The sequence below is a fragment of the Psittacula echo genome (genome assembly GCF_963264785.1).
Source record: "Psittacula echo genome assembly, chromosome: 5".
Lineage (NCBI taxonomy): Eukaryota > Metazoa > Chordata > Aves > Psittaciformes > Psittacidae > Psittacula > Psittacula echo.
In genome coordinates, this window is record NC_137739.1 from 82195758 (window position 1) to 82210188 (window position 14431).

Sequence of the window (14431 nt, forward strand, 5' to 3'; positions counted from 1 at the left end):
CAGTGCAGAAGAGCACAGGCTTGGCATGGTAAGAGATGAGGCACGTGCCTGGCAGTGGAGACCTCACGGCTGTGAACAGCTCACCCATGGTCTGTTAAAGAAATACAGACCTGGAGCTGAGCAAAACGGAGTTTAGGGGTAACAAAGAAAAAAATATCCAACATGCACAAAAGACACTGTACATAGTGAATTCAGGAGCATCGTGGAGCTGCAGACCAACCGAGAAAGGGAAAGGAATGAAAAGTGTGTTAGCAAACATAAAGAACAGCCCAGGTGGACCTTGGAGTGAGGAAGAATGCAGCAACATCCACACCATACTCCTCCCAGTGAAGGGCTACAAAGGCCAAAGATTCATAGTGTTACCCTCCAACGACTGACTTTAAGATCCAGAGGAGCAACATAAGGGTGAACACAAAGCCAGGAAAAACAAATAGAAATGAAGAAATGTGTTACAGTTTTAGCTGCATTATCACAGTTAAAAACTCTTCAATATAGTAGTATTCTATTGCATTATTAGTCTTTTTCTGTAATAATTCGTAGTAGAGTAAAATGATTCTTGAATTACAGTGTAAGGATTCAGTTTTACCAACAATAAATTCTTGCCTTTTCTAATTTATAGAGACACACAGCCCATATATACACACACACACACATATATATATATACACACACATCTTTGCCCCTAAAAAACAGTGAGTATAACAAAGCCCCAAGGGGAATGCCTCAGAGAAAAGAAAATGCACAGATCTAGGGGAAGAAACAGCAATGAAAGACAAGTTGAAGAAAAAAAGAGGAAGAAGATATTTTAACCCCCCAGGCAAACAGCAGTTCAGAAAGAAAAGCAAGAAAGAGATAAAGAGAGTCAAAGTTTATAATAAAATTCCTGCAGAATCATCAAATCTGCCACCAAGCACTGAGCAAATTCAGCTCTCCAGCCCAACTGTATAACAAAAAGATGGGAGCTCTGAAGGCGCCTCCTGGGAACAAGCAGCTCCCTGCAGAGATGTGCAGACAGCTGGGCTGGAGCAAGAACATCTTGCTCTACACTTCAGGCCTGCACCAACTTCTCTGCAAGAGCAGTTCCCGCCATGCCACAAAGCCTCAAAAGCTGGGTGACTTCCTTTAAAATCAAGTCTCAGAGGAAAAACATAACCTGCTTGGAATCAATTGGCTAACACCTCTGTTTCCAGCAGTAAAAGCAGCCAGAGTATTCCTCATTGTGCCTGAGCAGCTCTGGAGTGGGGTGAAAGATCTGTACATCAAACTAATCATCTGGGGCAGAGGAACATGACAGCTCATGGCAGATGCCTCAGGGCTTTAATTGTTTTACCTTGAGCAAGCAGTGTAGTCAATATTAGAGTGGCATCAATCAAAGGAGCAAAGCAAGTAGTAATACAATTTAGCTCTCTCCCTTTTCTCATCTAATTAACCTTAGGAAGAAGTGGAGTGAGGCACGTCTGTCTCCTAGCCCTCTCCCCACTGCCATCTCCCTGGGGAGGATGGCCATGGGGGGGATAAGACACTGGGCAGGCTCCTCTGGTGCCCACTGACCTGTCGTTGATCTCTCCTGCATTGGAGAGCAGACGGCAAAAGCCCCCACTGCGGCAGAGAAATTGGAGCAGCTTTTCCCCTTGAATGCTTCAGCGAGCACAATCCTTGCTGCAGCTCTGGGAGAACATCAAGAGACCAAGAAATAGAAACCCAAACCCGCACCTTGGAAAGCCTGGAGTCATGGAATCACCCGCTCAAACCAGCCTGGAGTCATGGAATCACCCACTCAAACCGTCAGCTGTGTCCTTGCCAGGCATGGGCATAGCTCACAGCTGCCAAGGCCAGCAAGGAGGCAATAAAGCCTCTTGCCAACCCTGCCTAATCCTGAGCCCTACCAAGCCAAGCAGGGAGCCTGCTGCAGCTCCTGGGCCCAAATGGCCAGAGCTCCTGCTAGCTCCCTGCTCCAGCCCCACCATTTCTCAGAGTGGGAACAGCTCAAATGTGGCCAGATTGGTAAAATCCAATTCTGCTTCTGTTATCCTTTAGAAGCCTTGTGACAGCTCTGGCTTTAACAGAAGATGAACATTCACTTCTGCTTTACCTGTATCTCAGAATAACACAGAGCATTTTAAATGCACTAAAATTTTTCTTCAGTGTAGCTAATGAGCATCACTTGTCAGATCAAAAAGACAGCTTTCCTGGAAGGCAAAGCAATCATGATAAAACTCGGTTTTGTTTTCTCATATATCTACATGGCTTGTCAAAGAGAAACATTGCCAGGTTAGAGTCCAAGTCTAAGAAGCATTAAGTCAGCACTGTCAAAGCACAGCAATTGACAGTGAAGGCAAGGAATTGGCTGGTATCTGGTATTGGCTGTCAGTCCTGGGTTGCCAGCAGAAAGACCCGGGTTCAGGTGCACAACAGGCCAGCGCACGTGTGCTGGCGCTGCAGAGAACAGCTTCCAGTGGAGGAGGGCCAAGTCCTACACTTGCAATAGTCAGGGCACTTATGGGCACACTTATAGTAACCAGAATACACAGTCTCCTGGCACTTCTTAGTTACCCTAACACAATGCTCTTTCGCCTTTCACCTCTTGCCTTTCTGACACTAAATGAAACACAAGATTATCTACAGTGCCACATCTTACAGGAAGAGGAACAGGACTGACTCGCTGTTGTTCACACCTAGTGATGGGCTATGTCCTTAGAACTGTATGTACTTCTTTAAAGTTAAACTCTGTGATTTGTGTCAAGGTTGCCAGGAGACAGAGGGCCTGTTTTGCGATTCTGAGAAAGGGTGGAGCTCTGCTGAGGCGGCTGGTATCTCATTTTCATCCCAGACTTCGCTATTCAGTCCCCATTCCCCCCCTCTTTGCTCTTATGCAAGCTCAGGACTTGGCTCATGAGCAACTTGTGTTGCCGCACCAAGGCGCTGGTTGCTAGGAGGTGTAACTGCTAAGGAGATACAGAGCAGGTAGAGAAGAGAGCAGGTTGCTACCTGCAGGTACCCAGGCTTGCAGGCACTCCTGCTCAGTGTCATCCCTCTCCTTTCTCAAGAAACGGCCAAACCCCTGGAGTTGCAGAGCTTCGAGCTGAAAAAACCCCTACACATTCCAAAACAGCCAAGGCAGTGTGAGCTTTACAACCACTCCTCTTCCTTGTTTCAGCAGCATGCAGAAGCTTTCCAAACCTGTCAAAGCATCCCACTTGCAGAGCTCTACCAGAGTGTTTAGCTCTGTTATTAAATTAAGGAGATATGCTTACTCTCTCACCTCAGTTTCTTTGCACATAAACTGCAAGTGACCCTTGCCACAGGACTGCCTTCTTTTTTTCCCTGTTTTTTAAACAGTGACTTCCCCTTAGTTCATACACTGCAAAATGAGATCAAAGCACAAAGTAACAAATTAACCATCTACACAGGATTATTCCCAGTTTGCCTCTTCCCAATTTAAAGCTCAAATTGGTACAACTGGCACAGTGAAAGCCTGAGGACAGTCAGCGTTTCTCCTAATGAGGCAGGTTAAAGTCAAATACGACCTATCCATTAAACCAGCAACTGTTGTATCTATTCTGACAGGCATGATAACACTGTCCTGGTGAGGGAAGTGGAATGGAAGCAGTAACAAGCATGTACTACATAGCTCTTAACATGGTTTGTCAGGCAACCTAAAGAGCAGCGAACGCACAGGACTCCTCCAAGCAGCCCTACCTTTCCCTGCTCGCAGCCTCAGGAGTCCAACACAGGGAAGCTTCAAGAGCTTTTCTTTGTCACAAGAATTTTCATCGCAGCCTTGCAAAGATGAAAGCATTCCCATTTCCCTGGTCTCACTTTCCTCACCACTAACATTTCTGGCAACAGCAAGAATCCACACTCTAATCATTCTTGAGGGCTCAGACAGTACTTCTGGGCTCCCAGCAAACATTGCACAGGCACTGCATAGTGCCTGGACCTGCCACACCAGTTATGTGAGGCAGTCTAGGGCTGAAGTCAACTAACCAGACTTGCCCTACCACACCACCAAACTTCATTTAGAGCTCACTCACACCACTGCAGCATCATACACAGGATGAAACCCCCTTCTCCAGGATTTCCATCACTGAAGGTGAGAGCACATTCATGATGCCTGCATGCACACTGCAGGCAAGGAGACTTCTTTGGTCCTGCAATTCATTCTTCAATGAATTCAATGCTTCATACACTAAAAAACACTCCCAGCTTCACTGTCAGTTAAGCACAAAAGCTGCTTATAGTTAAGACAATTGTGTGCCATGCTGTGGTTCTGCAGGGTCAGAGTTCAAAGGTATATAGTAATCCAAGAAATAGCATGTAAAAACTCTGCAAAATGCATGACTGAAGAGATGCTTTTGCAACCTCCCTCCCATTTCCTTCTACAAAACCATTCTGAGAGCATTTCTTTCCACCAATGCCCCATTCTGTTCTCTTCCCTCTGACAAGAACTGGCTTGCTCAGAGCTGGGTACAGGTACAAAGGAGGACACAGAGGCAGTGAAGTCGGCAGCATTTGGTGTTCTTTGCCTTAATCATACCTTTAACTTTCTGTGCATACATCTACCACGTCACCCGAGCTCATGTCCCATGCGTGGAACCTGCTGTGGGACATTCATCAGGAGCAGCACCCTGGAGAGGCTCTTAGGGAGCAACACAACATGTCTTTGTGGCCTCTACCACCTTGAGGGCTGGCTAGTACATGATGCTGGGAGAAGAGCATCTGGACTAGCAAGGGTGAGGACTGCTGTACAAGACAGAACTTTTTAAGGTTTGGGTTTTTGTTTCTCCCTGCCCAAGTCACCTGTTTAATACCCACCTCCTATTATCTACAGCTCTGTAAGGGACAAACTAGAGAACTGTTAGGTTTTATTTTTAGATAAAGGTGCAAGCTGGGAGAAGCAAAGCAATTTTCTCTTCCACCCAGTCCCGAGGCACACTAAAAATAGAGGGGAAAAAGTCTCAGTTCTCCATGCCCTACAATACATTGTCTCTTCCCCATCACTGGCTTTTATCAGGAAAGTCTTTCTGTCCTTCAGACAAACTCTCACTACCATCCTAAATAGAGAACAACAGAACTCTGGTGAGATCCCACCTGGAGTACTGCTTCCAGCTCTTAAGTCCTCAGCACCAGAAAGACTTGGACCTGTTGGAGGGGGTGCAGAGGATGGCCACAAAAATGATCAGAGGGATGAAGCATCAATCCTATGAGGAAAGACTGAGAAAGTTGGAGTTGTTCAGCCTGGAGAAGAGAATGCTCCAAGGAGACCTTATTGCAACCTTTCAATATCCAAAGGGGACTTGTAGGAAAGATAGAGGCAAACTTTTTAGTAAGTCTTCTTGCGACAGGACAAGGTTTAATGGTCTTAAACTCTGAGAGGATAAATTTACACTAGATATAAGGAAGACATCTTATTTATGATGAGGATGGTGAGACACTGGCACAGGTTGCCCAGAGAGGTGGTAGATGCCCCATCCCTGGAAACATTCAAGGCCAGGCTGGACAGGGCTTGAAGATGTCCCTGCTCATTGAAGGGGGGGAATGGACTATTCTGATTCTCCTGTCTCCAACCCTGCAATTTTGAAGGTGGGGAGCAGAAGGAGGAATACAGTTCACCAGCCGTCTCTGAACTGCTCAGCTCAAAGCAGGGCTGCCCATATCCCAAAGAGATGTTCTCCTTGGCAATTCATCCTGGGGAAAGGCACCTGCTCCCACTCACACACTCCCTCTCTCCACAGAATTCCCAGTGAACGAATCTGTGAAGCCTTTCCCAAAATGTTTCATTGCAATTGAACCATTCAAGTGAAAAATTCTCATTTCAGTCTAAATGTCCAAAACCATGTGGCAATCTGAACACAACAAGGCTCCTGTTGTGGCTTTTAGGGATTTGCTTTGGGGGTTTTTTGGTGGTTGGCTTATTAAACAGCAGCAAACTCTGCTACAAAGGGTCACCAGACTTCAACTCCAATTCATTCCTGAGCCCAGAGTGTGAGTACTGCCTGTCAGCAAGGGGGGGTCCTCGCACTGGATGAGCTGCGAGAGGAAAGCACAGATTGCTGCTCCTCAGAGGGTTTATAATGACATTGGGATGCAGCAGCACAGTCACACACTGAGCAGACATGCAGAGTCCAACCCTTCCCAAGTGCCTGACAGAAAGGAGGTAGCACAGAAGCATGGGTGAACAAAGGCTTAGGACGGGGTGCATAAAGGAAGCATTTCGGGAAAAAGGGCTCATATCATGTGGCTTCCGTGGAAAAACAGGATAAATAGATATGTTGGTACCTGCTGGCTTGAGGGAGGATGTCGTATCAGACTTATTGCTGCTGTCAGATCCTCAAATAGTAACTGTGGGACAAAGCATCACATTTCATCTCTATTTGTCCCAACGCTGTAGCAGCTGGTTACAGAACAGCAACCCACCCCCTTGTAATTTGAAGGCTGGATTAGTGTATGGCACTCTGGAGAAGTAACCAGAGCTCCACGTACTGCAAAACAGCAGCTTGTCCCAAAGGGAGCTGGCAACACCAAGTATCAGCACTGCCCTAACGAGTTTTTCAATACCGACTGTGACACAAGGCACAAAGTCACACAGAGACTGAAGCCAAGCATCCCACAAGATTCCCACTGTCCACAAGAGCTTCAACCTACTCCACCTCTGGCAAAGATGCCATTAACCATTAACCAGCAGCTGAGCTCTCAAGAGTCAAGGGCTCACGCTCCCAGCACCTTCCCTCCAGCACCCTGACAGCGTCCTGATGCTGCAGTTTCAGTGCATGCAGCACAGACAGCAGCACTGCTAGCAGGGACTTGACAAAGTCTCCCTGTGGTTCAGTAATAAGCTTTTTTGCCCAGCTATTTTGAGGTTTTGTCCTACTTTTCTCCCTTTTCTGCTGGGTTTGCTGCAAGTCTGCAGCTTCGCGGCCATCTCATTATTTAAGATCTTACCTATTGTTATGTCCTCAGTTTGTTGCAGGTAAAGATTTTAGATTAATTAGGGCATCAAAAGCCCACACACACAAACAAACACACACTGATGGAAACTGTCTGGAAGACCATTTGACAGGCTTGACTTCATCTGCTAAGGACTTAAACCAGGGGAGTTTCCCCACAGTTCTGTGTGATCACTGGTACTGCTTTGTTTGCTTCTTCATCTCCTTTTCTGCCAAACCAAGTGAGATTACAGCTGAACTGGATCAATACACAAGGTCTTAGCAAACAGCTCTACTTTCTAGATGCAGTTTCATTACACAGACATGGATTCAATATGGAAGAGTCTCCAGCACTCATAAAAGGGAGACCAAGCTAAAACCAGTGTAGGACTTCTTGCCTAGATATACATGGAAACAGCTCAGATTAATAAGACTACACCTATTCCATTAGGCAGGGTTTTTTCTGTCTGAAGTGAATGAGAGAGACTAAGGCCTGAACACAGCTGCTACCGTAACGAGAAGAGGGCATGGCTGTTACCTGCGAATCTCACAGGCCAACAGCAAGAGTGTAAGAGAACAGCCATAGCCCCCTTAAATCCACCTCTGCAAATTAAAATATCAAAGTTATGATTCTTTGGCCTGAGAACAAAGCGCTGTTGCCAGGGGGAATCTCTATTCTCTTGTTCCAAGTATAAAGAGTTTGTCAGCTTGCCAGAAACTAAGACTGCATTAACCTTCCTCAGCCCACCCTTCCCTCTCTAATCAGCATTAATAAAAGAAAGGAAGTATTTTACACTTCAGGTCTTCATGCCTCAGCGCAGTTATGCTTCTTTCCCCCCACTGCAAGTTTCAGATAGGGAGGTTTAAGAGTGAAATGAAGTATCCCTGCTTCTTTCTGAGAAATCTGCTATTGCTGAGGAAGGGGAAGGGAGGGTTTGGCTACTTTTCATCATCTCTTTGGTCACCAAACCACAGATGAGAGCTTCTCTTCATTTTAGAATAGGTTTCTACAGTCTTTACAACACCACAGGATGCTCCTTCAGAAAAGGACATACAAAGAAGGCCCAGAAATTCTTCTTCCGAGGTTTGGGTAAGGTAAACTTGAAGGAGCCAGCACCAGCAAACTGAATTTATCTACTAGCAACCCAGCAGTTCGAGTATTTCTATGTCCCTGTAACCCATTCAAGCTGCATTTGGGATACAGCCCAACAGCACTAGCATTTATGCTAGGGGAAAACTCTTGAAGAACTGTACCTCCACAGAGCAGTAGAACTTTGCACAAACTGCATATGTACCAAAAGATGCATGGGCACTAGGAAGAAGTGGATTCCTTCTGTGTATCTACAGCTTTCTGAAGGCAACTACCATTGTGGTGTTCAACCAAAGGGATCAATCAGTAAAGAGAATCATACAATCATAGAATCACGGATTGGTTTGGGTTGGAAGGGACCTTAAAGCTCATCCAGTTCCAACCCCCTGCCACGGACAGGGACACCTTCCACTAGACCAGGCTGCTCCAAGTCCCATCCAACCTGGCCTTGAACAATGCCAGGGATGGGGCATCCAAGAAAAAGAAAATTCACCCTGAAATAAGGCAGGAATACTTGTCATGTTACAAATTAGGTTTTCACTGTCCATGTAGCCACCAATTCTGACCTGGCCACAGTGGTCATAAAGTCTTGAACAACTGAGGTTCAGAACTGCATTTTGCCTCATTCACCAGCAGTAATGTACTAGATCTACCTCTCACAATTCATTCCTGTACCCCACTGACTAAAACCTTTCACTTTAAAGAGGAAAGAAAGAGCAAGGCAGCATCATGTCTGGCAAAGGTACGCAATGTTCATCCTAAATGTTATTCTTCCATTGTGGGTTATATGTAGCTTAAGGCAAAGGGAAACTGTTCTAGGATGATAATCTATTATGTTATGCAGTAATCTATATGTAATGATGGAAAATGATGATTAAAACTTTCCAAGAGACTCCACATGTGGATGGACTGGAAACCACTTAGTCTTACAGCCTATCTACTGGAACTGGAAAGAGGTATTTGGGAGCAAACCAACAACCACTTCTGGAAAAGAAAAATCCTCACTCTGTCAGCTCCCAGAGGGATTTACCACTCAATTATGTGAGACAGCTCCACACGTGCTGAGCAGACTCCTGGCTGGATTAAAACCAATTCACTCATTTCCCGCTGTGCTCATCCCCTTCCTCCCTTCGCTGTGCCTCAGACCATGGTCACCACCCTGACAGCGCAGGACCTGACACTCACCTCCCTGGATCAGTGGACAGGGAGCCAGGAGGGAGATGACTCAGAAGGGTTGACAGAGTTAAGAGGCTTCCACTCAGTACTGCAAATCAGCCAAGGATGAGGGATGGAACAAGAGGGAGACATGGTGGAACAAGAGGAGACTACAGCTCGATTCTGCTGCAGCGCAGGTTGGCACACGAGAAGCTGCTGCACTGACATCCCACAAGCACAGCATAGTAAGAAGTAAGATTCGAGCTGGGCAGCTGTGCAGTTTTCTGATTTTGGACACATCACACCACTATTCCCTTCTGAATATTAGTTGCCCTATCTCAAAACATACCTCTGGGTCATAAAGCTGAAGCAATAACAAGTCTAGCTCTTCAACAAGATCTTGCAGCAAAAAACAGCAGGAGAAAAGAATTAATATCTTTGTCTTACCTTGGATTGTATAGCACCTCTTTTTACCATCTCTCCCTTCCTATCTACAAACAAGGGTGATTCATTCTGAAATGGTACAGAACATGGGGGTATGCAAATCATTTCTTCAGCAAATGTACTTGGCATACACAAAGCTGGCTGTGTCTGTACTGACTACAGTAACTCCTAAGAAACCCAAAGAAACTCATTTCACTATGTCTCAGAGAAGATTCACTATATTAAATAACTAAATACATTCACTATATATAAATTCACTATATTAATACCTTCAGCTGGAGTTGCGGCATGTATAGAGCTATTCTAGAGAGCTGAAGGAGGGGAAGACTATGCGTGTCAAAACCAATCAACTCATTGCGCATGCTACGTATCAAATACCAATTTCCCCAGCAAGAAAGAAGTAATGTGGAAAACCCCTGAATTCTATCAGAGTGCTTAGGAATTGGTAAGTAAAGCTAGAGAGAAGCTGAAGCTGGTCAGAACCTAAGAGAACAGTGTTTAAACAACATTGCACACTGAACTTCAGCACACTGAAGCACTATGTTTCTGCTCCTATGGAAGAAAAAGCACAGGCTGCTCCCTCAAGCAGGCGAATACCTCACATGAAGACAAGGTTCCCAACCAGCTCTCATAATCAACTGAGAGCCAAGGGAAGAATATAGAGAAGCAAAATAAACTGGTCAGTCATAGCAAACTACAGGGCTTAAAAAACAACAGCACACAGAACCCCCAAACCAAAACCAGATAAGCTGACTCAAACTATCTGAGCAGCTGGGGTAGAATTTAAATGGACAGACATTTCACCATGTCCCTTATTTTTTTTTCCTGTTTTAATGCGAGTCATCCTCAGTGGATTTTCTGAGCTTTGTTTCTCTCCTTGTTTCTAGGGAACAGAACCTCAACCAGCTACTGCAAAAAAAAAGGGAATAAGCCATAATGAGAGAAGGCTGGAGAAAAAGCAGAGGGGAAACTGAAAGGAGGGCAAAGCATTGGTCCTGCCACACGAAGTAAAATATTCCATACATTTCTGTCCCACTCACCCCTCCCACAAGATTTTTTACTCCCTGCATAACCCTAAACAGAGATTAAAATAAGCAACTTTGGGTTTATTTCACTTGCCAGCACAAGGACAGGTGAGTGCAGGCAGCAGATAAGACCTTCAGAGATGTCATTTTCTCTCCTGTATCGTCTTATCTCCCAGGACAACAACCTTATATAAAAGTAATGACCTAGAGTACTTGCAGCACTCAAGTGCCTTTAGCCTTTATGGCAGATATGAAGAAAAGGCCTCCTATAACACAAGCACCCCATCAAAACAGTACCAGGGTCAGCAAAGCTGCTGTCACACACGGCTGGACAGAAAGCCCCAATTAGGGTCAAAGAAAAGAAAGAATAAAAGGTTCAAAAGCCAGTGAGAAGGAAATAATTACGTAACACGTGGCTCTTCAGCACGACTGTGCAGTTGGAATGCATTGCATTAGGAACTGCTTCTTTCAGGAGATTCAGAAACTCGAGGAAAGAGAAAATTCAGGAACAGCAGTTGCTAGGGTATGGGTAATTTTTTAATGATTTTAGGCAAAACAGAGACCAGAGTTGAGATTCTGCTCAAAGAACACCAGAGCTTCCCATGCACAGGTTCTCATTCCCATAGTTATTCGTATGACTGATGTGGATGAAGTCAGGATGCCTGGGGCAACTGTTTTGATCTCAACCAAATGAATCTTGGTATGTTGAAAGTGCTCTTAGGAAAATACAGAGTTGTTACGTAAATTCAGCTTTTGGGGATAGGACAGACTGGGGGAGCAAAGCATCTGCATGTCAGGATTGTGAAACCTCAATACATGAGCAGAGTATCTTCAATACATGAGGAGATCACTGGAATACCTGGAGCACAGCTGAAGTTGGTTCAAGCTGCATGGACAGGTCATGAACCAAATGTGCATGAGCCATAACCGCTCTGCTACATCAGCCTCATGTAAGAAGCTTCAGTGACCAGTACATTCAAACAAATAGAAACAAAGCCAAACAACATAAAAGGCAATGTACCAGAATTGCCAGGATTCTTGTAAATCAAGAGAAATCAAATGGGAATGAGAATGGGAAAAAATCCACCAAAATCAAACTGAACTTGCGTCGACTTAGTGAGGTCTGCACCCATGCCCCTCTCATGTTTTGACTTCTTAACTAGTGCTAGTGTTGTTACAGATTGTCTTGACTGCAGCAAATCACAGCAGCATCACAAAACAGGCCAGATGTGGTGCAAAAGCAGCGAGTCACATAAGCCATTAAGCTGCTACAGCACACATCTGGTATACTCCATAGGTTTCCTGCCCAGGCCATGAGATGCTACCACCAACAAGTAAGAACAGGAATTCCTTGGTAAAGCCCTAAGGAACCATGTAACCTTTTAATTACCCAAAAGAATTCTCAGGTGTCCTCATACTTAATTAAATCAATGTTAGGCATGCACAAGTTCATTACAGGACATCACTATTAACAAAACCAATATATCTTTAGCCATGCAAGAGCCCAAAACATTTGTTTACTGCACTTGTTTTCTTCTCTCTCCTTGGGCTCTTTAACCATGAACATACTCAGTGTCATAAAAGATGCAGAGGATAAGGCAACACACATTGGAATGTATTTGCCTGGCTCCAAGGAGTTCAAGCATAAAGGATGCTGTCAAGTGCAGATGCGAATCTCAAATTGTCTGCAGTTAACAGACTGCCCACTGACAGAAAAAAGAAGCACTGAGCAGAAATCAAAACACACAAAAACCCATTTGAACACAAAGGAAAAGTGAAAGAAAACAAACACCCCACCTTTTTATTGTTTGGTTGGTTTTTGTTTGTTTGGGGTTTTGGTTTGGCTTTGTTACCGTGAATGTAGTCAAACACTGGAACATACTGCCCAGAGAGACTGTGAGGTCTCCATCTTTGGAGATATTCAAAAGCTGCGTGGCCATGGTCCTGGGCAACCTGTTCTAGGTGACCCTGCTTAAGCATGGGGATTGGTCTAGATGATCAAGAGGCTTCTCTCAAACACAATGATTCTGTGAACCATGAGATCATCAGGATGAGCAAAAATCTCTAGCCAGTTCTACTGACCCAATCTCTCATTTTGGCCACAAACACAGAATCCCCAAGTATTACCAGCCTCTTTCCTGTATGCTTGCAAATGTCATCTATAATTGTGGAAGTTCCTTTCTTCTAATTCCAGCTTTCACATCTTAAGAGTATGTCAATGCAACACCACCTGGAGATACTGCCCTTGTTCTTCTCCTTTAGCTAGCTGACCACCAGAATAAACAAGCTCAGAGGAAGAGCCAAGCTTATATGGACTTCTGCAACCAAGCCAGATGGAGTATCCCCACATAGCGCTACAGTAGGTAGTGAAGGCTTTTCCTGAAGAGTCACTCTTCTGTCTTGCCTATCTATTCCCACTACAGCATTGTACCTTTTCATCTAAGTCATAGATATACCTGATCTCAACAGCCATGCTTCCACTAGCAGGGTAAAATCTTTTTCCTCCCCAGCTTTTTCAAAATGCCATCCATTATGAGACCTCTACAGGGCTACATTCTTTCAGACAAGTCCCATCCCACAGACCAGGAACTCTGATCTGCTCTGCTCCTCCACAGACATGTACACTCTGAGTGAGCTCTACCTTCAGCAAGATCAGGATCTGGCCCCAGATGTCTATGATTTTGCTACACGTGCAATCCACAAAGCCACTTCTCCAGCCCTCAGCTATCTCCCTCCAGGCAGCTCTTTTGCTGTCCATCAAGTTCTCCTGGATAGCTCTATTTGGACTTAGACTGCAGTTGATAGATGTACTGCACTCCAGAGAATGCACATACAAGGGGCTGTCAGCCTGAAATCTTTCTCTGCATTTGGATGAGGAACATGGCAAGTCATAAGTTGCAGGACATACACAAGAAGGCTTTTGTCAATTCATTGGAAGTATCACCTGTTCCATTAGGTACTCACTGGTTTGAGAATCACATTGAGTTATGTTTAAGTTCACCACAATGCATTTAACTCCCAGCTTAGAGCAAGAGGAAGGAGAGTGGTTCCATTAAAAGGAATCCCATTAAAACTTGACAGGTAAAATGAAATCTCTCACCGTTTCCAATTACATTAACGGTGCCGAGTCTCATCATTCTCTGGTGTTAAAAGACTAAAGAACAGTAAATAGCCCCCCCATAGAAGACCATAGTGAAAACACCCTGAATGTTCATGTTGTTGAATCAGTCCTGATTTATCTGAGCTTTGAAGAACATGGTTAGTGACTCACCCTGCTGGATAAGCAACGAGGCCGGTTTTGGGGTCGCAGGCTAATCCTCTGCCTCCCGACACAGTGATGCCCAACACCTTCTCCAAAGTCACCTAGCGCATATGAAAAAGAAAACAAGTAGTATTATGAAACATGAGTGCAGTTCAAATTGACCCATACACAGATGCTGATGGTCTGATTCACACTGGCAGCAGGAAGAGTTGCAGCTCATAGAAATTCACTGACAAGCATGCAGGTACAAAAGCAACAGTTTTCAACACAGGCACAGTAAAATATCGCTGGGGTACAGAGGAGGAGTCACCAATCCACTAACTACTTTGGTTGTGTCAGGGCATTGCAAAGCACTGCAAAGACATGATTTCAAGGAGGAAAAAGTGCTGGTGAAAAGCTGGGATGCACATTCGCTGCCCACTGATTCCCATCATCCCAGCAGGAGCACCAAGCCACTTTTTCTCCAGAGCTCTTTCCCAAAAATCATTTCCAGGTTGACCCAATCTCTTTATCTCCTCCATCCAGTGGG

The 14431-nt window shown here is 44.9% G+C and overlaps 1 protein-coding gene across 1 annotated transcript in view; it reads right to left on the bottom strand.

Annotated features, from left to right (window-relative positions):
* MAPKBP1 (mitogen-activated protein kinase binding protein 1) overlaps positions 1-14431 on the bottom strand; it is a gene marked incomplete at both ends in the record, with an annotated part of 97673 nt that overhangs the window by 55483 nt on the left and 27759 nt on the right. The window contains one exon of the mRNA XM_080619621.1: positions 13912-14003. Within this exon, the coding sequence (XP_080475747.1) occupies positions 13912-14003 (92 nt within the window). The remainder of the gene's footprint in view (positions 1-13911; positions 14004-14431) is intronic.